This window comes from Hyperoodon ampullatus (assembly GCF_949752795.1).
Source record: "Hyperoodon ampullatus genome assembly, chromosome: 9".
In the NCBI taxonomy this organism is placed as follows: Eukaryota; Metazoa; Chordata; class Mammalia; order Artiodactyla; family Ziphiidae; genus Hyperoodon; species Hyperoodon ampullatus.
The window spans coordinates 24,717,134-24,743,697 of NC_136922.1; the positions used below are offsets into that span (position 1 = coordinate 24,717,134).

Consider the following 26,564-nt stretch of genomic DNA (forward strand, 5'->3'; position numbering starts at 1 on the left):
TAATTAAGAACTGATCGTAACTATTCATCAAAATGGTGTCCAGCTATGAGGTCCACAAATGTAATTGTTAGGAAATCATTTGCAAGTAACAAAATTCCTAATACAGCATAGACATATTGTTAAAAATCTTGACATTTTTTCCAAGACCATCTACACTACTACATAACTGTGAATAATACATGTTCAGACCAAGAGTATACCCTATGTGAAATGTGATTAGCATCTATAGGAAGGGAAAACAAATTTAGTGTGAATCTGGACTCAAATTATAGTTTTATTTGTGAAAGATATTAATATATTTTTAAAATACTTGAACACCTTATGCCTTCCTAAGTGCTCCTGAAGAACTTACAACTTTATATGCCAGCATAAGAAACTGCTGAAAGCTCGTTATTACACAAAATTTAAACATTTCCTCATTTTGAGAGATGGCTTCAATGGACAAGGACCCTCTTAATCTGAGTTAACAATAACTTGAGAGAAAATAGAGTCTAGAGCTGTGTTCCTCTAGCTTTGTGACACCCATCCTGGCCAAATACAAATTTCATACTCCACCAACTTATACTCTGAAGACGTATTTTCACCCCCAACTGTAAAACTACATGATTTATCTATGCTTCTTCAAACTACCACTGACACCTTCTACCCCAGAAGATTCCGCTATTCCTCCCCTTCCTCAGGTTTGGGAATTTTGAAGTACATGGACAAAATTAAGTTTTAGTGACTAAGTATGGGATCTTATTGTCATTGTCCATGCTTCTAGAAAAGAGGAACTTCTGTTTTGGAATCAGTGTGCGTGTGTTGGGGGGGGGCGGGGACAGGCACCCAGTGGTCTCTGGAGCGGAAGCCCTGCAGGCAGAGCCGGGCTGAGACGTGGCGGCCCTGCCACTGGCAGGGGTCTGTGGCGCTTGCTCCCTTGGTACCAGCAGTGGTGGAAGCAGATGGTGGCCACGGTCAGCATGGCTAATGGAAATGGAACTGCCCAGGACAAGGGCCCACAAGGACAGAGCCCTGGCTCCTGACCACTTCTTACTGCCCACAGCTCAGCTGCTAAAGCAGGAGTGGGGAGACCCCCAGAAGCCAAGACTACCAGCCACCAGGAGTGCCCACCTCTATAGCTGATCCTCTTTAAAGCAAAAGGGAAAAGGAGTTTTGACAAATAGAAGCTTTCAGCTTTTAACAGTCAAACATCTGTTTTGAATATCAAAGGATTCCTGTTTGTGCTGTCAGTACTGTGCTCAGATACTATGGTTGGATATTTATAATATTACAGACTTATCTCTATGTCACTGAAGTTACATTTCCTCTAAAGCTCTAGAAAAGGGGAGGCAGTGATTTGAACAGAAGTCTGTTCTAATTTAAAAGCTGAGGTATTGTTAAGAAGACGAATCATTAAGCTCTTCAGATCTCCAAAAAGTATACTTCGCTGTGCTTTCCTCTCATCAAACATCATAACTTTCTGAGTTATTTTCTTGAATGCTCATACCTGACTTTTATATTATGTGAATATTTTTGGTGTTATTGTTGTAGGACTAAAAAATTCTGAGAAATCAGCCTAAATCATGAAAGGTTAATTCCCCACAATTTTTCTGAATAATTTATTATAGTTAATGACAAAAGGAAAGTAAAATTGATTCAGGGACCAGTTCTTCTGTAATTTTCAGGTAGACATATGAATTCTGCTCCAGTAAGTCTATTTCTGCAAAACTAAGAGACCTTGCCAAAACACTAATCAATCACTGTGGTTACATTTGTATACTCTGGTATATAAGCAACAATCTCCAACATCAACTATTACAAACAAAGATGCATTAAAAGAAAAATTAAATTGCAAAAGAATTGTTTGCTTTCAACTTACATGATAATTCTAAGTCCAGGAGAGAAATCAACAGTATTCTTAATACTGTGCCCAGATAGATCTACAGAGTCTACTAAAATTCATCAGTAAAGGTACTGCCTAATTTCCAGTAATACCTCATATGTGTAAAAATTTGAATGCCACATCGATCTTTTGTAAATAATTTTATAATAATTTAAAACTCAAATTTAAAAGCTCCTGAATCATCAGCATCATCACCTAGCAATAAAGGCTTATTCAAGCAAGGAAATCAAATGATGTGAAGTCAAATAAAAAGCATTTTGGTTATAATACTACCTCCTGCCTTATTGGATATTCACACTTATGTCACCTAGGTTTTCTTTTACACATGAATATAATCCCTGTTAAAACACACACACATATACTTACAACTCTAATTATAGTGGTGATGAACAGTGAAATAAAAAGACTTTCTGTTTACTAGTAGAAATATTAACTCTAAAATGTTTTTAGTTTGCAAGCAAATGCGCTTACCAAAACCAAACTGAAAACTTGGTGGTGAAAACCGTGTCTGTGCACATCGGGTGCTAAGGACACGCCCTGCAGCACTGACCTTGTACGCCTGCATGAGCATGTGGATGACACCGGGGGCCCCGTGACACCAGTGCACCAGTCGGTCTGTCTCATTGCTTAGGGATGACGGATAATTCCCAGATCGGAATCTTTTGTGGCGCATATAGTCAATACTAGGTTTCACCATTTCTGTCAAGGTTTCTTGGTCCACTTTTGCTGCTGGCTTTTAAACAAACAAAAATAAAACATTTAATTTATGTTTCCATAAGCTTTTTTTTTTCTTTTTTTTTAAACCTCTGCATTGTGGCTAATATAGTTAAGCATCAATTACCCAGAATACTGAGGAACACATAAAATTAGAATTAATCCACTTCTCTGGTTACTTAAGGCCTGGGCAGACCTTTGCATCAACCCTTGCTGACGCTGCGCATGAAACTGATGGCCATCCGCTGAGGAATTCCCTCTTGCTCAGGGGAGGCAACTGACTGGATGAGGCCCACCCACAATGCAGACAGCAAACTGCTTTACTACAAGTCCACCTGTTTAAATGAAAATATCACCCAAACTTCCTCAGAGACACACCCAGAATAATGTTTGACCAAATATCTGGGCAATGGTAGCCCAGCCAAGTGAACACATACAATTAACCACCACAGACAGCTAGCTACCTTTTTTAATGGGGACTTCCATATATCTATAACTACAAATCTTTTATCTGAGCTGTTTCTCCAAAAGAGAGACTTCACTCCCCCAGGTGAGGTGGTGGCCGTGTTGCCGGCTGGGGCGGGGAAAGGTGCTGGTGCAAGGATGGCTGTGGCAGCAGGGAGGTCTCCCGCTGACCGTGTGGACAGTCACCAAGCCCCGCTTTCAGGTCTGTGCTCCACTTCCACTCTCCTCTCCACCTGCTTCTCTGGAGTCAGAAGAACTGGTTTGACTGCTCCAGACCACGTACTGTTTCCTGCAGTCACCTCACCCTGCGCGGTGATCTCACTGCACAGGTCCAGCGGGGCTGCACAAGGATTTCCAAAGAAGCTCCCCTGCAGCCCAGACCTCACTCCCCACCTGAACACATGTCTGGCGCCGACATCGATGGCGCCCTAAGTTCCCGAGTGCAGGGTCCTGCAGGACATCTGGCTTGCTTTTTGCTGGCATCCCCCTCCTCAGGCACCTTGTGCGGGCATCCCTGTCCCGTCAGGTCACCTGCTGTTCCTTTGTTCCTTCACCCGTTCTCAGTCCACTTGTCGCGCAGGGCTCCAGAAGTCTCTGAGTCTCATCAGAGAAGCTGGGTGTCTGTTTTCTGTTTTCCTTGAGGTTTTGAAATGATTTTCCAGAGGAGAACTGTGCTTTTATTCTTCATCGTGAGAATGGAGTTCCCTTTAAGTGATATTTTGAAAGTTCTTGTGTATGTTGTTCTCACAGCTGTCCAGATGAAACCACACATGGAGCCCCCGCACAGCCAGGCCGGCACCACTGGGGAGCGGTGTGTGCAGCCAGCCTCGTGAGACCAGCTCTGGCACACCGCTGCTATCAACCAGGAGAACGCTGACACCAATTTCTAAATAGGATCCTCACGAAAGAGTGTTTCCATGTTCTTCACTTTAAAAGCAGATGAGTTGTAAATTTTATGATTTGTGATTCTCTCAAGGAACCCCCCAGTATCTAGCAAAATTAAACTAAACACCTAAATCTAAATTATTTTTTATTGGTGTGATTCTCATATGATTATGTTTCCCTTAAGGGTCTAGTCATTTTTAAAACAGGGTTCAAAAGCCACTGTTAAAATCTTTTTCTGGGAGAATAGAGAAAAATGGACAATCTACCAACTGTCTAGAACAACACTGCCATTTAAAAATGAGACATGGAATTGATTATTTTGGAAACATGTCTGCACCTAAATTCACAAATTGGAATACATACGTGTTTTACTTTCTACAGTGATAACCAAAGACACCTACTAATCACCAGAGAAGGGAGTTCTAGTCCTGTGCAGATAGGAATCTCCTATTTTCCTTTAGTGAGGAGTGGCATGATGCAAAATGTAAAAATAAAAAAGGAATTTGTAAGTGAAAATTTTAAAAAGGAATATATGGGCTTTTAATTTAAAAGATCTAAATTCTAATCCATGCTCCTTGACTTACTAGCGTTGTAATTTTGAACAAATTTATAAGGTATTGTTATGGGTGTAGTAGAATAAATAAAGGCTTAATTGGGGGAAAAAACAAACAAAAGGCACAGCCAAACCCTGTTTTACTGTTCTTTGCTTTAATGTGCTGCATTTGCGGTTTTTAAAAATTGAAGGCTTGCAGCACCATTTTTCCAATAGCATTCGCTCATTTTGTATCTCTGAAACATTTTGGTAATTCTCACAATATTTCAAACTTTTTCATCGTTATGTTTGTTATGGTTATCTGTGATCTGTGATCTTACTATTGCAAAAAGATTACAATTCAGTGAAGGCTCAGATGATGGTTAAGCGTTTTTTAGCAACAAAATATTTTTAATTTCAGGTATGTACACTTTTTTTTTTAAGACAATGCTACTGCACGCTTAACAGACTACAGCATAGACTTGCTTCACCGAGATGTTTTGCTTTATTGCAGCAGTCTGGAACTGAACTCGCAATGTCGCCGAGGTCTGCCTGCAGGCTACATACAGAGTGGAAGAGGGACCCAGAGGCCATAAGGCTGGAAGCAGGTTGAAGCAATATTTGGGGTGAGGTCTTTGACTGCCTGACACAAGAGTCAGTACTTAATTCAGTAGATGTCAGGGATGATTCAGAGACAAAATCATAACCACAGCAATAAACTAGTTAAAAAAAATTTTGAACACAACTGATAGTAAGTTGGGGGTATCTGAATATGAAAAGTCTCTGCCCTAGTCTGCATTCTGGAAGCCCTTTCTGCTCCCCGAAGGTTTTCCCCTATTAAAAGAGCAGGAGGACACGGACAGAAATAAAGTGTGGGCCACAGACACCTAATCCAACACGAAACCGCACACAGAATGTGCTCTCAGGAGGTCACTGCTTGGGGACCCATGATTCAAAGCAGGATCCTTATTTCCTTTCAGCCTGCTTGGTTTGTAGTAAAATTTCAGTACCCATTTCCGATTTGATCTAATATTTTACAATACGGTCACTGCACTAGTATTTCAGAGTATCACTCACCTGCATTAACATGTAGTAGATTCCGGCCATGCCATGGGCTGCTCCAACATACTGCTTCCTGTGCCACTGATACAACAGGGGACAGCGCTCAGCCTTCCTTTCTTCCCTTGACAAAGCCTTGCCCGATTCAATAATAGCATCAACTACCTACAGACATAATGAGATAGCATAAGTCTAAAAAACTTACGTGTAACCTGTTTTGGTCTAATTAACAATAACAACATGCCTTTATATAGATAGATTACTTATTCTAAAAATCTTTAAGCAGTTAGTAGCCAACACTGTTATCTTTATTTTATAAATAAATAAATACAGGCAGAGAGAAACCAGAAGACAATCTCAGAGTAGAAAAAAATATTAAGAAGTAGAACCAAGAGATCAAAAGGTCTTTCCATGAACAGTTTACTGGAACCTGGAAAAACTTCCGATAAAAACTATCCTAGACTACTTAGTTGCTTTGTGGCTTCAGTGTTTTCCCCCAAACACTGGCAAGTACAGTCGGCCCTCCATATTTGCTGCGGGTTTCACACCCATGGATTCACCAACCTCAGATAAAAAATATTGGTAAAAAAACATTCCAGAAAGTTCCAAGAAGCAAAACTTGAATTTGCTGCACGTGGGCAACTTTTTACATAGCATTTACATGGTGTTAGGTATTATAAGTAATCTAGAGATGATTTAAAGTGCATGGGAGGATGGGCACAGTTTATATGCAAATACTATACAACTTTATATAAGGGCCTTCAGCATCCCGGCATTCTAGTATCCAAGGGGGCTCCTGGAACCAATCCCCAACAGATACTAAAGGATAACTGTACATCTTCCAAGGCTGGAGGAACTGGCTTTATTTATGAAAGGCTAAGGAAGTGGGGTCTGTTGCAGGATTTTAGAATGACTGTGCGGCAAAGACAGTAATTGTTTCCTCATATCCTCTCTCCCCTCACACTTTTGGTAACAGCGCCCCAAGTTATAGCGAGGCATCTGGCCTCAGAGATACAAACAGCTGGACCTGGTCATCTGACTGAGCTCTGGAAGTGGGATGGGAGCAGAAGGGAGGTGGGCAACTTCTAGTTCTCAGGCTTAAAAAGGAAGCTGCTCATCTCCCACTTCCTCACCGCCCCCTGGGCTGGGGGTGCTCAGCGAGCTTTAGTCGTGCAGATAAGGGCACAGCCCTAGGATAAGGCAGAACAAGACAGAAGCTGGTGCCTAGCCATATTCGTCTGGTTTGCCTACCAGTTCTGATACCTCCTGAAAGAGAAATAAACATTCTATCTTCTTGACGCTGCTGTTTGATTCTAGTAAAGACAGCTAAATTAATACAGACCTAAAGTTTTTAAAAAAACATTCCTGGAAGAGAAAAAAGGAGCAATTTATTAATTTTATGAGTGGCCTTGGGAAGTTACTCCTACCTAGAAGCAGAGCCCAGCCACTACTGCTAGTCTCTGCTAGCAGACAGGCTGCGTGGCAGACAGGAGAGGATGCCCCGGGGCGGGACCCCACAGTACCTCTTTGACAGCTGACCCACACACGGTGCCCGGACCCATCTCCGTGCTCACGTAGAGTAAGGCGTACAGATAGCCTGCCCGGCCCTGAAGCAGCTCGTCAGGAAGGTCTGAATCTCGGCAGACGATGGCTCTCTGGAGCTGCAAAAGTCTACCCAACAAGAAACATCCTGCTTTCCCAGAGAGAGAATGTCTAACATACCTCTTCCTAAAACTGCAAGGAACCCTGTCACTTTAGGAACCATCTGTTACTATTTTTAATTTAAAACTAATTTTTAAAAATACCAAAAAAGAGGGAAAACAACGAAAACTTCCCCACTACAAAACCAAACAAAAACTTCTCTCTCAGATATCAACACGAATGATAAAACACCTTGCTGTTCAAAAGTTCTACATTTATATCTAAAATGTATAGGATATATGCATATAAGAGAAGATACTCTAAACCATATATGAGAAGATACTCAATTTTGTAATCCAGAATTACAAGAAAGTGATTTCAATTTTTATTTTTTATTATTTTTTATTTTTTTATTTTTTTGCGGTACACGGGCCTCTCACTGTTGTGGCCTTTCCCACTGCGGAGCACAGGCTCCGGACACGCAGGCTCAGCGGCCATGACTCACGGGTCCGGCCGCTCTGTGGCATGTGGGATCCTCCCGGACCGGGGCACGAACCCACGTCCCCTGCATCGGCAGGTGGACTCTCAACCACTGTGCCACCAGGGAAGCCCGAGATTTCAATTTTTAACAAAAATGTTACTAAAATGTAGCCAATGCTTGAAAATTAGCTTGAGTCACCCCATCTTAAACAAACATTAACTGACCAGCACCTGCCAGACACTCCACCAGACCATGGCCATGAGCTCTGATTTCTGCTGCTTCAAAAGAGAATATAAACCAATAGGTACCATAAAAGCTTATATTCTCTAACTGTTTCCTAACAATTGAACCCAAAAATAACTGAGCTATTATAGAGAATCTAAGGCATATAAGGTAATTTTCATGCATTGAAGGCAAGCAAAAATTATTTAGGAAAAAACATGTCTATTCCTCCCTCAAATTAAGGCAAACGCATGCTTGGATAGAAAGGTAGCATACAATCCCACCATTATGCTCAAGATTAAAATACAAACTCTTCGCTTATTGGAGAGAACTGTCTGCAAGAGCAGGTGAATTAAAAGATAAATTCTTTTTCGTTTTTTGAGTTTCTTTCTACATCAAGACTGAGAATTTGGAGAAAATACTTCCAGTTGTAAAAACTCACTTTGTGATGCATTCCTGGGACTCGCAATCACTTTTGAGTTTATGATATACCACAGCTCCGACGGCCAAGGGCCCAGCATCTCCACAGAGGAAAGTGACCCTCCGGCCACTCAGATTCCGAAGTGTTCTCTTTACGTAATCCAGGGATCTGAGCAGATAGGTCTGGTCACATGTGACCCGATACAACTGCAGGTACAAAAGGGCTATGCCTGGAAAAATCACCCCCACCCCCGCAAAAGCAAAGCATTATTGTCTTTCCTTTTTACTGTCAGGACATTATTTCATGATTACGTGAAAAACCCACATAAAGACTACATTTCTGAAGGAGTAACATCAAACAAATTATATATGATCTGTTTCTTAAAAATGGGAAAAAAAAGAACCCAGTGTAGAAAAAATTGCAAACAAGTTAAAATGTTGCTAACTGTTCTGACACAATGATTCACTACCTCCTAGATAAGGGAAATACAAGACTTCCCACTCATTCCCCTTTAATTGTCATTCGTTTCCAGGTTGTACTTATTCCCCTTTGTATTATAAGCTAATCTGGATCCTTTTCTTCTTTCTTCTCATATAATAATGTCCTCCTATCTTATGCCAAATTACATGATTGCTTTTCTGAGCTTTATACCATCTTCTTTCTAATTTATCTATTTCTCACAATTTTTCAATTTTCTTTAGTGACCAACCAACCAGTGAGTCAACTCACTGTTTACAGAACAGCTACATGATGCAGAGTAAGGTAGTGAATTCAGAAGACATAGCTTATCACCTATCCACACTTCTTATTTTAGATTAAAGAACAGATCTGGTTACTCAAGGGAACCAGAGAGGGGTCTTTTTCTGAAAATCTATGGAGGATGACCTATATGACTTCTAAAAGAAGCATGCTATTATTCCTGGGCTCAAGAAGTCAATGTGACAGATAAGTAATAAAGGAATCTGTATAAATATATACCTAATAAAGTACACTGTAGGAAAAGATATTTAAAGAAATGATATGATGGTGAAAAGGCCATCATAGAAAAAAATAGAAAAAAATCTATTAATGTTTGAATTGAGGTTCTCTAATATTCTGTTCTTTGTCTGATATCCTACTCTCACTTTTATTATTTTTCATTTTGCTTTTCAAATTTCTCTAAATAGGTAGCTTCTTCTTTAATTCTCCTATTCAGGGTATCCTACTTGCCTTTCAAATTAATTCTTAACACCTACATATATTTTTTGAGAAGTCCTTCTTCTGTCATTATCCATTTTTTCTTTTAAAGACATTAAGTCAAACAGATATAAAAGCAGCATATTTGTAAGCCCTGAAAAAAACCCCTCCATGTGAATTGCTTATGATCTCCTTGAGTGTCTTCTGTACGCAAAAAATTGAAATGATAAACATACAGAAAACAAGTTAGAAGTTAAATACCTACAAATTTCAAACATAATAATCACTATAGAAGGTTTTTCAAGTACTTCATGATTGACTCAGAAACCCCTAAAAATAGGATGATGATCTGGTCAACCTGTGAACCTAAAAACCTATGGTTATATACATTCAAAGCTTAAGTATTTTAAAGTAAATGATGATGGGTAAAATATTAAAAAAAAAAGTCATCATGTCATTCTGCCCCTGAATACTTCAGTACGAAAATCTAAAATATATGAACCTTTTCTTACAAGCCAAAACAGCACCATAACTATCAGTTTTGGTACCAGTATTAACCTTGCTTCATAAAACAATGGGACGTATTCCTTATTTTCCTATTCTCTGAAACACTGTAAGAGGAGCACTGCGATTTCCTGTTCTTTAAAAAAAATTGTCTCTTTTTATTAGTTTATTGTTTCTTTTTCCCCAGTTTTACTGAGGTATAATTGACAAATAAAACTGTATATATTAAAGTGTACAACAGGATGATTTGACATACAATGTGGAAATATTACCACAATCAGGTTAACACATCCATCATCACACACAGTTATCATTGTGTGTGTGTGTGTGTGTATGAGAATGCTTAAAATCTACTCTCTTAGCAGATAACAAGTATACAAGTATACAATACAGTGTGTGTATGTATGAAAATGCTTAAAATCTACTCTCTCAGCAGATTACAAGTATACAAATTACAAGTATACAATATAGTCCCAGGTTGTACATTAGATCTATAGAACTGGTATATCTTATAACTGAAAGCTTATGCCCTTTGACCACCATTTCCCCATTTCCCCTACCACACAACCCCTGGTAATCACCATTCTATTGTTTCCATGAGTTTGACATTTTGTTTGTTTGTTTTAGAATTAATATGTATGTGTGATCATACAGTTTGTGTCCTTCTCTGTCAGGCTTTTCACTTAGCATAATATCCCCTAGGACCATCCATATTGTCAAAAATGACAGGATTTCGTTTTTTCTTGTGGCTGAACATTCCATTCATAGACAGCATAACATTCCATTAGATATAGTTAGAGAGATCAACCAATCGATCACAACTTCTTTATCCATTCAAGGATGGATGGATATTAAGGTTGTTCCCATATCTTGGCTATTGGGGGTGCAGATGTCTCTTTGAGATACTGACTTCCCCAGAAGTGAGACTGCTGGATCATATGGTTCTATTTTTAGTTTTTTGAGGAACCTCCATACTGTTTTCCATAGTGGCTGCACCAATTTATGTTCCCACCATGTACTAGGGTCCCCTCTTCTCCACACTCTCACCAACACTTGTTCTCTCTTGTCTTTTTGACAAAAGCCTTCCTAATAGGTGTGAGGTGGTATCTGTGGTTTTGATTTGCACTTTGCTGATAACTAGTGATGTTGAACACTTTTTCATATATGTGCCAGCCATATGTATGTCTTCTTTGGAAAAATGTCCACTCAGGTCCTTTGCCCATATTTTAATTGATTATTTTTTTCTATTGAGTTATGTAAGTTCCCAATATACTTTGGATGCTAACCTCTTAGAAGATATATGGCTTGCAAATATTTTCTCCTGTTCTATGAAGTTGCCTTTTCACTTCAACTGTTTCCCTTGCAGTGCAGAACTTTTTAGCTTGACCTACTCCCGCTTATTTTTTTATTTTATTGCCTGTACTGTTGGTGTCATATCCAAAAAGTCATTGCGAAGACCCAAGGAGCTTTTCCTTTGTTTTCTTCTAGGAGTTTCATGGTTTCAGGCCTTACATATTTAAGTCTTTAATCCATTTTGAGTTAATTTTTGAGAGCAGTGTAAGATAGGAATCCAGTTTGATTCTTTTGCACATGGCAATCCAGTTTTCACCATTTATTGAAGAGGCAATTTTCCCCACTGTGTGTTCTTGGTTTCTCTGTCAAGAATTAATGAACCATTTATGCACGGATTTCCTCCTGGGCTCTCTATTCTGTTCCATTGGTCTCTGTGTCTGTTCTTATGCCAGTGACATATTGCTTTGATTACTATACCTTTATAATATACTTTAAAATCAGGAAGTGTGATGCCACCAGCTTTGTTCTTCTTTCTCAAGATTGCTTTGGCTATTCTCAGTCTTTTGTAATTCTATATGAATTGTAGGACTGATTTTCAATTTCTCTGAAAAATACCATTAGAATTTTGATAAAGACCGTATTAAATCTATAGATCACTTTGGGTAGTATGGGTATCTTAACAACATTAATGCTTCCAATCCATGAACAAAGAATATTTTTCCATTTATTTGCAGCTGCTTCAATTCCTTTCATCAATGTCTTATAATTTTCAGTGTACAGGTCTTTTACCTCTTTGATTAAATTTATTCCTAAGTATTTTTCTTTCATGCTATTGTAAATAGAACTGTTTTCTTAGTTTCTTTCTTCAATAGTTTGTTGTTAATGTATAGAAAAAACTGATTTTTGTATACTGATTTTATATACTGCAACTTTGCTGAATTTATCAGTTCTAACAAATTTTTTTGGTGGATCTTCAGGGTTCTTTACATATAAGATTACGTCATCTGCAAGCAGAAGCAATTTGACTTCTGATTTGGATGCTATCTATCTATCTATCTATCTATTTATTTATGGGCAGGCCTTAATTGCTCCCCCTTAGAATTTTCAGTACTATGTTAAATGGAAGTGGCAAGATTGAGCGTCCTTGTCTTGTTCTAGATCTTAGAGGAAACACTGAGTATTGTTAGCTGAGTACGAGTATCCTTGAGTATGACGATAGCTATGGGCTTATCATATATTGCTTTTGTGATATTGAGGTACATTCTTTCTGTACCAAATTTGAGAGTTTTTATTATGAAAGTATGTTGAGTATTATCAAATGCTTTTTCTGCATCTATTGAGATGATCATGATTTTTATCCTCCATTCTGTTAATGTTGTATATCATATTTATTGACTTGTGTATGTTGAAACATCCTAGCATCCCTGGGATAAAACCCATTGATCATGCATATTCTTTTAATGTGCTCTTGAATTGTGTTTGCTAGTATTTTGTTGAGGATTTTTGTATCTGTGGTTCATCAGAGATACTGACCTTTAGTTTTCTTCTTTGCTTCAGCTTTTTTGGAACAGTGTGAGAGGGACTGGTATTAATTCTTTAAATGTCTGACAGAATTCACCGGTAAAATTGTCAGGTCCTAGGCTTTTGTTGGGAGGTTTTTGGTTACTGATTCCATCTCTTTACTCATTATTGGTCTGTTTAGATTTTCTATTTCTTCATGATTCAGTTTTGGTAAGCTGTATGTTTCTAGGAGCTGATCCATTTCTTCTGGGTTATCCAATTTGCTGGCTTATAATTGTTCATAGTAGTGTTTTATGATCCTTCGTATTTCTGTGGTATCAAGTATAATGTCTTCTCTTTTACTTCAGATTTTATTTACTTGGATCTTCTCTCTTGTTTTCTCAGCTAAGCTTGGTAAATTGCCTATTTTGTTTCTTTACTGAAAAACCAACTCTTAGTTTCACTGATCTTTTCCACTGCTTTCTGGTTTCTATTTCACTTATTTCTGCTCTGATCTTTCTTATCTCCTTTCTGCTATCTTTGGGTTTAGTTTGTTCTTGTTTTGCTAGTTCCTTGAGATGTAAAGTTAGGTTCTTTATTTGAGACCTTTCTTTTCTCTTAATGTAGTTGTTTACTGCAAGGTACTTCCCTCTTAGAACTGCTTCTGCTACATCCTGTTAAGTTTTAATATGTCGTGCTCCCATCTTCATTTGCTTCAAGATATTTTTTGCTATTCCTTTGATTATTCTTTGACCCACTGGTTGTTCAGGAGCTTTCTGTTTTAATATCCACATAGTTATGAATTTTCCAGTTTTCCTACTATTACTGATTTCTAGTTTCTTACCATTGTGGCTGGAAAAGATACTTGATATAACTTCTATCTTCTTAAATTCGTTGAGACTTGTTCTTAGTTGTAACACATGATCATCTTGAGGAACGTTCTGTATGCACTTGGGAAGAATGTGTTCTGCTGCTACTGAATGCAGTATTCTGTATATGTCTGTTAGATCCATTTGGTCTAATGCATAGCTCAATTCTAATGTTTCCTATTGATAATGCAGATGACCTGTCCAATGTTGGAAGAGGGATCTTTTTTTTTTTTAATAAATTTATTGATTTATTTATTTATTTTTGGCTGCTCTGGGTCTTTGTTGCTGCGCACCGGCTTTCTCTAGTTGCGGCAAGTGGGGGCTACTCTTCGTTGCGGTGTGCGGGCTACTCATTGCGGTGGCTTCTCTTGTTGCGGAGCACGGGCTCTAGGGCACATGGGCTTCAGTGGTTGTGGCATGCAGGCTCAGGTTGTGGCTCAAGGGCTCTAGAGCACAGGCTCAGTAGTTGAGGCGCACGGGCTTAGTTGCTCCGCGGCATGTGGGATCTTCCCGGACCAAGGCTCGAACCCGTGTCCCCTGCATTGGCAGGTGGATTCTTAACCACTGCGCCACCAGGGAAGCCCTGGAAGAAGGATCTTGAAGTCCCCTATTATTGTTGCATTGTTGTATATTTTCCCCTTCAGAACTGTTAGTATTCGCTATATTTTTAGGTGCATATATATTTGCAACAGTTATATTCTCTTGATGAACTGACTCCTTTATCATTATATAAAGACCTTCTTTGCTTCTTGTTAAAGTTTTTGAAGTTAAAGTCTATTTGTTCTGACATAAGTATACCTACTCCTGCTCTATTTTGGTTTCTAGTTGCATGGAATATAATTTCCCATCTCTTCACTTTCAGCCTATGTTCATAAAGCTGACATGAGTCTCTTGTAAGCAGCATATAGTTTTTCTTATCCATTCAACCACTCTGTTTTTAATTTGAGAATTTAAGCCATTTAGATTTAAAGTACTTACTGATAATGTAAGGACTTACTAATGCTATCTTATTATTTTTCTGGCTGTTCCGTAGTTCCTTTCTTGCTCTCTAGCTGTCTTCCCTTGCGATTTGATGATCTTCTCTATTGGTATGCTTCAATTCCTTTTTTTAAAACAATTGCTTGTGTATCTACTACAGGTTTTTGTTTTGTAGTTACTATGAGATTTACATCAAACGTCTTACAACGTTCTATTTTAAGCTAGTACAAAAACTCTCCTCCCCTCCCCCAACATCTTATGTTTCTGACATCACAAATTTACATATTTTATGTTGTATACCCAGTAAAAAATTATTGTAGCTATAGTTAATTTTAATACTTCTGTTAAAACCTTTGTAGTAAAATTAAGTACTACATGACCATATTACATTACTATAGTATTTGGATTTGACTACACACTTGCTTATAACAGTATGTTTTATATTTTCATGTTACTAATTAGCATCCTTTTGTTTCAGCTTGAAGAACTCATTTCAACATTTCTTGTAAGGCAGGTTTACTTGTGATGAACTCCTTCAGCTTTTGTTTGCTTGTGAAAGTATTTGTCCTTCATTTCTGAAGGACAGCGTGCCAGGTATAGTATTTTTGGTTGGCATTTTTTTTTAAGTACCTAGAATACATCAACCCACTTTCTCCTCACCTGTAAAGTTTCTGCTGAGAAATCTTCTGATAGCTTTCTTGGGGTTCCTTTGTATGTAAGGATATTTTTGTTTCCTGCTTTGGAAATTCTCTGTCTTTGGTTTTAGACAGTTTTATTATAACGTGTCTCAGTAAAGTCCTCTTTGGGATGAGTCTGTATTGGAAATTATGGACATCATTAACTCCCCAGATTTGAAAAATTGTCAGCCATTATTTCTTTAAATAAACTTTCTGCCCCTTTCTCCCTGTTTTTCCTTCTGTGACGCCTATAATGCATTAATTGCTTTACTCGATTATGTCCCTTAATTCATGTAGGCTTTCTTTACTTTTATTCATTCTTTTTACTTTTTTCTGCTCTGACTGGTTAATTACAAATGACCTGGCTTCGAGTTCACAGATTTTTTTATCTTGTTGATTCATTCTGCTGCTGCTGCTGCTCTCTATTGCACTTTTCATGTCATTCATTTATATTCTTCAGCTCTACACTTTGTTTTTGGTTCTCTCTCTTAAACTTCTTGTTTTGTTTATGTATGGTTTTCCTGATTTCATTAATATGTCCCCTGCATTGGAAGGCGGATTCTTAACCAATGGACCATCAGGGAAGTCCTCTAATTTGAGTTCTTTATCAGGCACACCATAAACCTCCATTTCTTTGGGGGTGGTTACTGGCAAATTATTTTATTATAAAATTATAAATTATTAGTGCTGTTATATTTCCTTGATCTTTCATTTTCCTTGAAGTCTTGTGTTGCTGTCTTAGCATTTGAAGATGCAGTCACCTCCTCCAGTCTTTACTGACAGCCTTCAGGAATGAAATGTCTTCTGTCAGCCTTACTACAGATTCTCAGGCTTTCTCAGGCCTTCTCTATGGATATGCCTGCTCCACACTTTTTGTTCCCTGTTAGGGGAGAATTCTTAAGACTGTATGCCTTCTCCTGATTCCACAAAGCCAGGCTGAGTGCTGACAGTCTCCTGTTTGCTTTCCCTAGGGCAGTGAGGGATGCTCAAGTGTCTATGCCTTCTCCCAATTCTGCAGGGTTGGGCCAGCTTTCTGCCCATGCTAACTGTGCACTAAGGTTTGCACACACTGCCCTCGAGGGCACACACAGTTATGGGGTGGGTCAGTGTGTGGGTGAGGAATGCAGAACGTTGGAGGTAACCATGGGCTAACTGGGGGATCCACTGGTGAGGTGTCCCCAGTGGCTCACAGGCAGGTTTCCTGATGGAGTCCTCAAAGTAGCTAGTGGACCTGCATCCCTTGTTGAATTCTGAGCCCTGGTTGCTATGCTCTTAATCTTTCCTTGCCCCTTGGTCATGCAGATCTCCTCTGTATTCTGAAAGGGATGAGAAAGAAGTGGGTATCCTTTGTAGCTTCCCACATAGCTGGGGAAGCTGGGCACTCATTCACATGTTCTCACTTTCCCCTGTAGGAGAAATCACAGGCTGAATGTGTCTCTCTTGGCACTAAGCTGTGCCACCTTGGGGATGGGGTGACACGGGTGAAGTGAAAATTTTCCTCTTACCCTTTTCAATGTGTCCAATCTCAGTTTTTGTTTTGTATCCCCCGCCCCCCGCCCAATGGTATTGTGTAACTCCTCCACTGGACTCTTGGGTCCCAGAAAGGTACTCTCATCTGTGTATAATTATCAAAACCAGTGTTCTTTGGGGAGGAAGACAGTAGAAAACTCCTATTCCACCATTTTACTGTTGTCACTCCTAAGGATTTCCTGTCCTTTAGTAAAGGTTTGGTATAATTTCCCAGTGAAATTTTTGGGTAGATATTTGACATTCTCAAATTTTTATTTGAAATTTTGTCTGCTTACATGTCTTATCTCTTCTAGGGTCAGGTTTGGTAGATTGTGTATTCACAGAGAATTATCCATTTCAATTACATTGTGAAATAAATTTTTGTAGAGTAAAAAGTAGTCATGTGATTTCTAAAATTTCCTCTATTTTTTATTTATCTGGCTGCGTCGGGTCTTAGTTGCAGCATGTGGGATCTTCATTGTGGCATGTGGAAACTTTCGTTGTGGTGCGCGAGCTTCTATGTTGTGACGCTAGGGCTCTAGAGCACGTGGGCTCAGTGGTTGCAGCACGCGGGCTCTCTACTTGAGGCATGAGGGCTCCAGAGTGCGCAGGCTCAGCAGTTGTTGTGTGTGGGCTCTCTAGCTGTGGTGCACGAACTCTAGAGCACACGGGCTCAGGAGTTGCAGCACATGGGCTTAGTTACCCTGTGACACGTGGGATCTTAGTTCCCCAACCTGGGATTGAACCCGTGTCCCCTGCATTGGAAGGCAGATTCTTAACCACTGGACCACCAGGGAAGTCCCTAAAATTTCCTCTGTTTTAAGGCTTCCCAATTTCATTTATGTTTTTGTGCCCTTCTTCCCCTATCTGCAAACTTCTGTTCCTAATTAATGTAACTATAAAATTATGCCCATTTCCTCAATCATATCTTGGCTAGTCCTCTAATACAGGAATCAGCAAATTTTTTTTCCATAAAAGACCAGATAATAAACTTTAGGTTTGGCTTCAAGGGCCACATTTAGTCTCTGTTGGGTTTTCTTTTATTTCAAAATTCTTAAGAATATAAATAAAAACGCTTCTTGGTTCAAGGCCTGTGAACAAACAGGCTGTATCCCAGATTTGGCCCATGAGCCACTGTTGGTCAACTACTACACTAGTAGAGTCCTCTGGAATGCTCTTGATAAAAGTATTTCCTAGGTTCCTGTTATACCTTTTGTTATATTTCATATGCCTGGAGAGCAGTAACCTAGCTGGATTTAACATCTTATCTTCATATTTTCATTCCTTGAATATCTTGTAGGATGCTAGTGAACTTCTTTTTTAAAAAATATTTATTTGGCTGTGCCAGGTCTTAGCTGCAGCACATGGGATCTTAGTTGCGGCATGCAGGATCTAGTTCCCTGACCAGGGATCGAACCCCAGCCCCCTGTATTGGGAGCATGGATACTTAACCACTGGACCATCAGGGAAGCCCCTGCTGGTGAATTTCTGAATGTGGCCACTTAAGAGGTTTGATACCAATGTGATTTTCTCCCTTGTTGATATTTCTGTCATATACCTCCTCCTCAACTACTGACATCCCACACCACAGTGGTACATTTATTACAATTGATGAATTGACACTGACACATCATTTTTCCCAAAAGCCCATAGTTTTTATTACGGTACACTCTTGGTGTTGTACGTTCTGTGGGTCTGGACAAATGTATAATGAGATGTATCCACTACTGTACAATGATCCGGAGCAGTTTCACTGTCCGGAATATCCTCTGTGCCCTACCTATTCATCTGTCCTTCACCCTCTAGCTCACTGAAACCACTAACCATTTTTATTGTCTTCACAGTTATACATTCTCCAGAATATCATATAGTTGGAATCACATAGTATGTAGCCTTTACAGAATGTCTTCTTTCAATCAGAAATATACAATTTAAAATTTTAATTAATTAATTAATTTTTTGGCTGCATTGGGTCTTCGTTGCTGTGCGTGGGCTTTCTCTAGTTGCCGCGAGTGGGGGCTGCTCTTTGTTGTGGTGCATGGGCTTCTCATTGTGGTAGCTTCTCTTGTTGTGGAGCATGGGCTCTAGGCGCGTGGGCTTCAGTAGCTGTGGATCATGGGCTCTAGAGCACAGGGTCAGTAGTTGTGGCGCACGGGCTTAGTTGCTCTGCGGCATGCGGGATCTTCCCGGACCAGGGCTCGAACCCGTGTCCCCTGCACTGGCAGGCAGATTCTTAACCACTGTACCACCAGGGAAGCTCAGAAATATACATTTACGTTTCCTCCATGTCTTTTTGTGGCACACTTCCTTTTAAGTCTGTATAGTGTTTCCTTGTTTGGATGCACCATTTATTTATTCACTCACCCATTGAAGGACATCTTGGTTACTTCAAACTTTTGGCAATTATGAATACAGTTGCTATAAACATTCATGTGCAGGTTTTTTGGTGGGCCTAAGTTTTCAGTTCATCTGGGTAAAAAAGAGCACAATTGCTGGCACATATGATAAGTGTATGTTTAGTTGTGTTAAAAACTTCTGAACTGTCTTCCAGTGTGTCTATTTTGCATTTCCACCAGCGGTAAATGAGAGTTCTGGTTGTTCCACGTTGTCACCAGCATTTGGTACTGTCAGTGTTTTGAATTTTGGCAATTCTGTAATGACATTAGACGTTGAACATATTCTTATACACTTACTTGCCATCTGTATATCTTTTCTGGTGAGGTGTCTGCTCATGCATTTTGCCTATTCTGTAATAAGGTTGTTCATTTCTTATTGCTGAGTTTTAAGAGTTCTTTGTTTATGCTGGGTAAGAGTCCATTATCAGATATGTCTTTTGCAATTATTTTTTCCTTGTCAGTGGCTTGTCTCATTCTCTTTCTCTTTTTTAATTTTAAAAAAGCCCAGATTATCATTTACAGGGATACCTCATTTCACTGTGCTTCACTTTATTGCACTTCCCAGATGTTGTGTTTTTTGCAAATTGTAGTTTTATGGCAACTATGAATTGAGCTGAGTCTGTCAGAGTCTGTCAGTCATTTTTCCAATAGGATTTGCTCACTTTGTGTCTCTGTGTCACATTTTGGCAATTCTCACAATATTTCAAACCCTCAACCAGCAAAAAAGACTGACTCACTGAATGCTTAGATGATGGTTAGCATTTTTTAGCAATATTTTTAAATTAACACATGTACATTGTTCTTTTTGGACATGATACTATTGCACAATGTACTGTAAACATAACTTTTATATGCACTGAGAAACAAAAAAATTCATATGACTCACTTTACTGCGATACTTGCTTTATTGTGGTAGTCTGGAACTGAACCCACAATATCCCCAAGGTATGCCTGTATTTCACAGATCACATCTTTGGTGTTGTATCTAAAAAGTCAGTGCCATACCAAAGGCCACCTATGTTTTTTCCTGTGTTATCTTCTACGACTTTTATAGTCTTGAATTTTATGTTTAGGTCTATGATCCATTTTGAGCTAATTCTTTCGAAAGGTATCTACATTCATTTGTTGCATGTGGATGCCCAGTTGCTCTAGGACCGTTTGTTGAAATGACCATCTTCACTACACTGCATTGCCTTTGCTCCTTTGTCAAATATCAGTAGCTATATTTATGTGGGTCTATATCTGGGTTCTCTATTCTGTTCTATTCTTTCACCAGTACTACACTGGTTTGGTTATTGTAGCTTATAAGTCTTATAGTCTTATAAGTCTTAAAGTCAGATAGTGTCATGTCTCCAACTTTGTTCTTTTCCTTCAATATTGAGTGGGATATTCTGGGTCTCTTTCTTCTCCATACAAACTTTAGAATCAGTTTATTGATATCCAGAAAATAACCTGCTGCAATTTTGATTGGCACTGCATTGAATCTATAGATCAGGTTGGGAAGAATTGACATCTTGACAATATTGAGTCTTCCTATCCAAGAATATGGAATATCTCTCTTTAGTTCCCCTTTGATATCTTTCATAAGAGTTTTGTAGTTTACCTCACCATAGATTTTGTATATACTTTGTTAGACTTATACCTAAGTATTTTGGGGGGATGCTAATGTAAACAGTATTGTGTTTTCTACTTCAAATTTCACTTATTCATTGCTGGTATATAATGAAGCAATTGACTTTTGTATATTTACCTCATATCCTGCAACCCTGCTATCACTGTTTATTAGTTCCAGGAGATTATTTTTGTTGATTCTTTCTGATTTTCTACATAGAACCGCATGTGATCTGCAAAGGCAGTTTTATTTCTTCCTTCCCCATCCATACACCTTTTATTTCCTTTTCTTGTCTTATTACATTAGCTAGGACTTCAAATATGATGCTGAGAGCAGTGGTGAGAGAGAACATCCTTACCTTGTTGCCGATCTTAGCAGGAAAGCTCTGAGTGTTTTACCATTAAATACAATGTACGTTTTTTTGTGGATGTTCTTAACCAAGTTGAAGATGTTCCCATCTATTCATAGTTTGCTGAGATTTTTTAATCATGAATAGCCACTGGATTTTGTCAAATGCTTTTTCTGCATCTATTTATATGATGTGATTTTTTTCTTGTTTAATCCCACTCCACTTTCAAATATTACTGTACCACTTCATGGGTAGAGCAAGTATCTTATAATAATAAAATATTCCTAATTCCTTCCTCCTACCTCTTGTATCTTGCTGTCATTCATTTTACTTATACATAACATATAACATGTTATATATATATATAACATATATACATAAACATATATGCGCACACATATAAACATATACTTAAGCATATGTAATTGAACACATTATTGCTATTATTTTGAACACCATTTTGATCTGTTAGATCATCTGAGAATAAGAAAAACAAAAGTTTTTATTTCACCTTCACTTACTCGTACTCTGAAGTTCTTCCCTTTTTTAACATAGATCCAAGTATCTAACCAATACCATTTTTCTTCTCAGAAGGATCTGGCTTACCATTTCTTGAAAATCAAGTCTAATGGCAACAAATTCCCTTGATTTTTGTTTGAGAAAGCTTTTATTTCTCCTTCACTTTTAAGGATAATTTTGCAGGGTACAAAATTCTAGGATTTTTCTTTCTTTTTTTTTTTTAACTCTCAATACTTTAAGTATTTCACTCTACTCTTATCTTGCTTACATTATTGCTGAACAGAAGTCTGGTGTAATTCTGATCCTTGCTTTTCCGTAATAGGGCAGTTTTTTTGTGTTCTTTCAATATTTAAAAAAAATTTTTTTGTAATATAGGTGATTCACAATGTTGTGTTAGTTTCAGTTGTACAGCAAGGTGAATCAGTTATACATATATCCACTCTTTTTTAGATTATTCTCCCATATATGCCATTACAGAGTATTAAGTAGAGTTCCCTGTGCTATACAATACATCCTTATTAGTTATCTATTTTATATATAGTAGTGTGTATATGTCAACCCCAATCTCCCAATTTATCCCTCCCTCCCCCCTTTCCCCTCTGGTAACCATAAGTTTGTTTTCTACATCTATGACTCTATTTGTTTTGTAAATAAGTTCATTTGTACCCGTTGTTTTTAGATTCCGCATATAAGCAATAAGATATTTGTCTTTCTCTGTCTGAATTACTTCACTCAGTATGACAATCTCTAGGCCCATCCATGTTGCTGAAAAAGGCATTATTTCATTCTTTTTTATGGCTGAGTAGTATTCCATCATATATATGTACCACATCCTCTTCATCCATTCCTCTGTCGATGGACATTTAGGTTGCTTCCATGTCCTGGTTATGGTAAATAGTGCTGCAATGAACACTGGGGAGCATGTATCTCTTTCAAGATTTTTTATCTTTGGTTTTATGAAGTTTGGATATTATATGCCTAGATGCAGGTTTTTTGTTTCTTTGTTCTTTGTTTTTGGCATTTATCCTCTTTGGTATTCTCTGAGCTTCCTGGACCTATGGTTTAGCGTATATTAATTTGGAAAAATTCCTGGTCATTATTGCTTCAAATATTGTTTCTGATTCTTTCTGTTTCTTTTCCTTCTGGTATTACCATTTCACAAGTGTTGAACCTTTTGTCATTGTTCCCTAGTTCTTGGATATTGGTTTTTTTTTTTTTTGGGGGGGGGGGTTCAGCTTTTTTTCAGTTTTAGAAGTTTCTACTGCCATATCCTCAAGCTCAGTGATTCTTTCCCTACCTGTGTCTAGTCTACTAAATGAGCCCATCAAAGGAATTCTTCATTTGTCATAGCGTATTTGATTTCTAGCATTTATGTTCAATTCCTTCTTAGGATTTACATCTCTCTGCTTACATCATCCATGGGTTCTTGCATGTTGTCTACTTTTTTCATTAAATCCTTAGCATATCATCATAGTATTTAAAAATTCCTGGTTTGATAATTCCAACATTCCTGCCATATCTCATTCTGGTTCTGATGTTTGTTTAGTCTCCTCAAACTGGTTTGTTTTTGCCTTTCAGTATGTCTTGTAATTTTTTAATTGAAAGGTGGACATAATGTACTGGGTAAAAGAAACTGTAACAAATAGTCCTCTAGTAATGGAGTGGTAAGGAGTGGGGGAGTGGAAGCATTCTACGGTCCTATGACCAGGTCTCAGTGTTTTGATGAACATGTGCCCCTGGACCATGAACTCCACCAGTGCTTCTCAGTGTCTTCTTCCCCTTAGGTTGGACAGAATGGCTAGAGGGAGTTGGAGGTGGCTACTCCTTCCTCCAGGTAGGTTAGTTTCTGATAAAACTCCAGTAGGCGAGGCTCTGGTAAAATAGTTTCTCCTGAAGGCTGGCCTTGTTAAGAACAGAATGCTCTAGCATATTTCAAAATGGTTCCTTTTCCCCTCCCCCAACCAGAGGCATAAGGGGATTTTTCTCCAATATTCAGTGAGGACCTGGGATAACTCTGAAGTTAACCTCACAAAAGTGTGGATGCCTCCCTATGATTGGGTCCTCCTAGAGTTTTTTTTAACTCTCATATTTGCCCACACTGAGCTTCTAGCAATTAATCAATTACAGTTTAGGCTCCTGTGGAGATCTCTCATAGGTCTCTGCTCCAGTAAATTGTGATTTTCTGAATCTTCCTGTCTACTGCTATTTTTGGTGTAGCCGTCTGTCATGTAACCCCACTTCTCTGATGGATCTTAGAAAAGTTATTGATTTTTTGGTTAGTTCAGCTTTTAACTTTTTAGGACAAAGTGGTGACTTCTAAACTCCTTACACATCAGACCAGAAACTGGAAGTTTTTCTCCAGTTTGATTTTTTTCCTTTTATGGTATTGCTGTGTTTTCTGTGGTGCCAGTTCTTTCTTCAACTCCTTGCAATTTGGTCCTCATTTCTGAAGTGATTTTGCCTTTTCCTTTAATTTCTTTTCTGAGTTTTGTCAATTCTTATTTCACATCACCTTTCTGTCTTGCCATCTCTTCTCTGAGTTACTTTATTTCTGCATTGTGACTATATTGCATAATTAACTTACAAAATTAATGTTGAAAGTGCTGCCCTTTTTCTCCATCTTGTAGTAGAATTTTCCTGGTGTGTTTTCTTCTGCTGACAAAATCTGATTTTCTTTTTCCTAATATTATGTAAATAATTGTAGATTTTTTTTCTTAAATTCAAAACAGATGGATTTTTCTGGATCAACTATTAACAGGAAGAGGAAAATGGTTAGGGTAGTTGTAATCTGAAAGGCATCCTCTTCTTAGTAAGTGATGAACAGTTTAGTTAATAAATGATGACTTTTGGTAGCCAGATTTCCTTTGAGTCTCATATTCTTTCTTGTTTGAGGAGGGCCCCTATCATTGCTGTTTCTCTCCTTACCTACACCATTAGCCAGTGCCACCAGGAATGCAGCTTCTGCTTTGTAAGTTAATCCCCTCTTTTTCAGAATAGTGTTTTTAGAAAGTCTAAAATAAAACCTGTTCCCTGTATACCCTAAATACCTTTTTTCTCTGCTTTGTCCAGCATTACTTGCCCACTTTGCACTTAGATACGCCCTCAAAAGATCCCCCTCAGGGTGTGTCTCACTCCTTCTGGGAATAATTACTCGTTAATTGGGAAAGTGGGGAATGGTGGGACAGATTTTGCCACCCCTGGATCCTTTGTCTTTCTTCACCAGCTCTGCCACTGTGACTTTCCACAGTTATTCCGGATGCTATTTGTTTTTCACCCCTTATTATTATTATTAGTATTATTATTATTTTTTTTTTTGCGGTACGCGGGCCTCTCACTTTTGTGGCCTCTCCCGTTGCAGAACACAGGCTCCGGACGCGCAGGCCCTGAGGCCATGGCTCACAGGCCCAGCCGCTCCACGGCATGTGGGATCCTCCCGGACCGGGGCACGAACCCGTGTCCCCTGCATCGGCAGGCGGACTCTCAACCACTGCACCACCAGGGAAGCCCACTCCTTATTATTTGTGTATATTCTCTACCTCACTTTTTGCTAAAGGGATAAATTTTGGGTGCTTCATTTATTCTTCTTATATTGTACAGTTTTAGGAGAAAAGACAGGGAGGTATGGGTGTAAGTGGATTCCACACTGCTACATGAACCCCAAAGCCCTAAATATTATTTGAAATCATTCAAACCAAATACTTCCATGATGGCTCTCTCAGTGATTCCAAAAAATGACAACAACTGGGGATTTTTAAGAAATAGTGATTCTTAGAATCCTCCCCCCAGAGTTCCTGATGTAACTGTCCTGGGGTGGAGGCTGATAGTCTTTGTTTATTATAAAGCTCTGGATAATTCTGATGCATAGCCAATTTGGGACCTAACAATCATGGAGTTAAAACCCCTTTTCAACAAGAAGAAATGCTTTAAGTAAAAGACTTTATAGGGGGAAAACTGTGCTACTAATAACTTTTTTCTTTCAAGATAAACTTATTCTCTGTATTTTACTTCAAGTTAGCCAAAACTATTCACTTTTACATTTAGGGGACTTCCCTGGTGGTCTGGTGGCTAAGACTCTGCGCTCCCAATGCAGGGAGTCCGGGTTCGACCCCTGGTCGGGGAACTAGATCCCACATGCCACAACTAAGAGTTTGCATGCTGCAACTAAAGATTCCGCATGCTGCAACAAAGATCCCGTGTGCTGCAACTAAGACCCAACCCAGCCAAGTAAACAAATAAATAAATATTTTAAAAGAATTACATTTAGGATAAGTTTCTTTGGCTCTGTAAGAGAACTAGCTCCATGTCTGTCTGGGTATAAAAGTTTGAAAAATTCAATTCTAATGTTACTATGTACTACTGTATTGATAACAGGCAAATAATAAATAAAGCATCGCATAAATGAGTACAAATATAAACACAAATAATAAAAAAGATCAGGGCCATCAAGTTTGGGCGTGCACTGCAAAAACAAATGCCAGCTCTTGGTGACTCCAACATGTACACTTGTGTCCATACTGTTCACTGATTAAACTATAAAAACTTAGCAAGAAAAGGCTATAACAATAGCAATGCTCATGCTGCAAGCTAATCCCTCAGAACAAGGTCTGTCTCATTTCTTTTATATTCCCTAAATAGCTATGACAATATTATGGCTACATGGTAAAATAATAAAAAGAATGTAAAGATTAGTTAAGGCAAATTAATTTTGAAATTAAGTTTTTTGATGTGAAATGTATTACTGGTTGCTTGTTTAATTATTATTATCAGACTCAAAATCAAAATCTTTATGTGTACAAATGATGTAAATGACTACAAAAAGTAGGTTAAATCGTTTATATGTATCGGGCCAGAGAAATCACACAAATACATCTTGTTGCAAA

General features: G+C 38.5%; 1 protein-coding gene across 1 annotated transcript in view; it reads right to left on the minus strand.

The window, feature by feature from the left end:
* LANCL2 (LanC like glutathione S-transferase 2) overlaps positions 1 to 26,564 on the minus strand; it is a gene marked incomplete at its 5' end in the record, with an annotated part of 66,132 nt that overhangs the window by 13,958 nt on the left and 25,610 nt on the right. The window contains 4 exons of the mRNA XM_079711718.1: positions 2,433 to 2,615; positions 5,556 to 5,702; positions 7,061 to 7,208; positions 8,324 to 8,531. Coding sequence (XP_079567844.1) covers positions 2,433 to 2,615; positions 5,556 to 5,702; positions 7,061 to 7,208; positions 8,324 to 8,531 — 686 coding nt within the window. The remainder of the gene's footprint in view (positions 1 to 2,432; positions 2,616 to 5,555; positions 5,703 to 7,060; positions 7,209 to 8,323; positions 8,532 to 26,564) is intronic.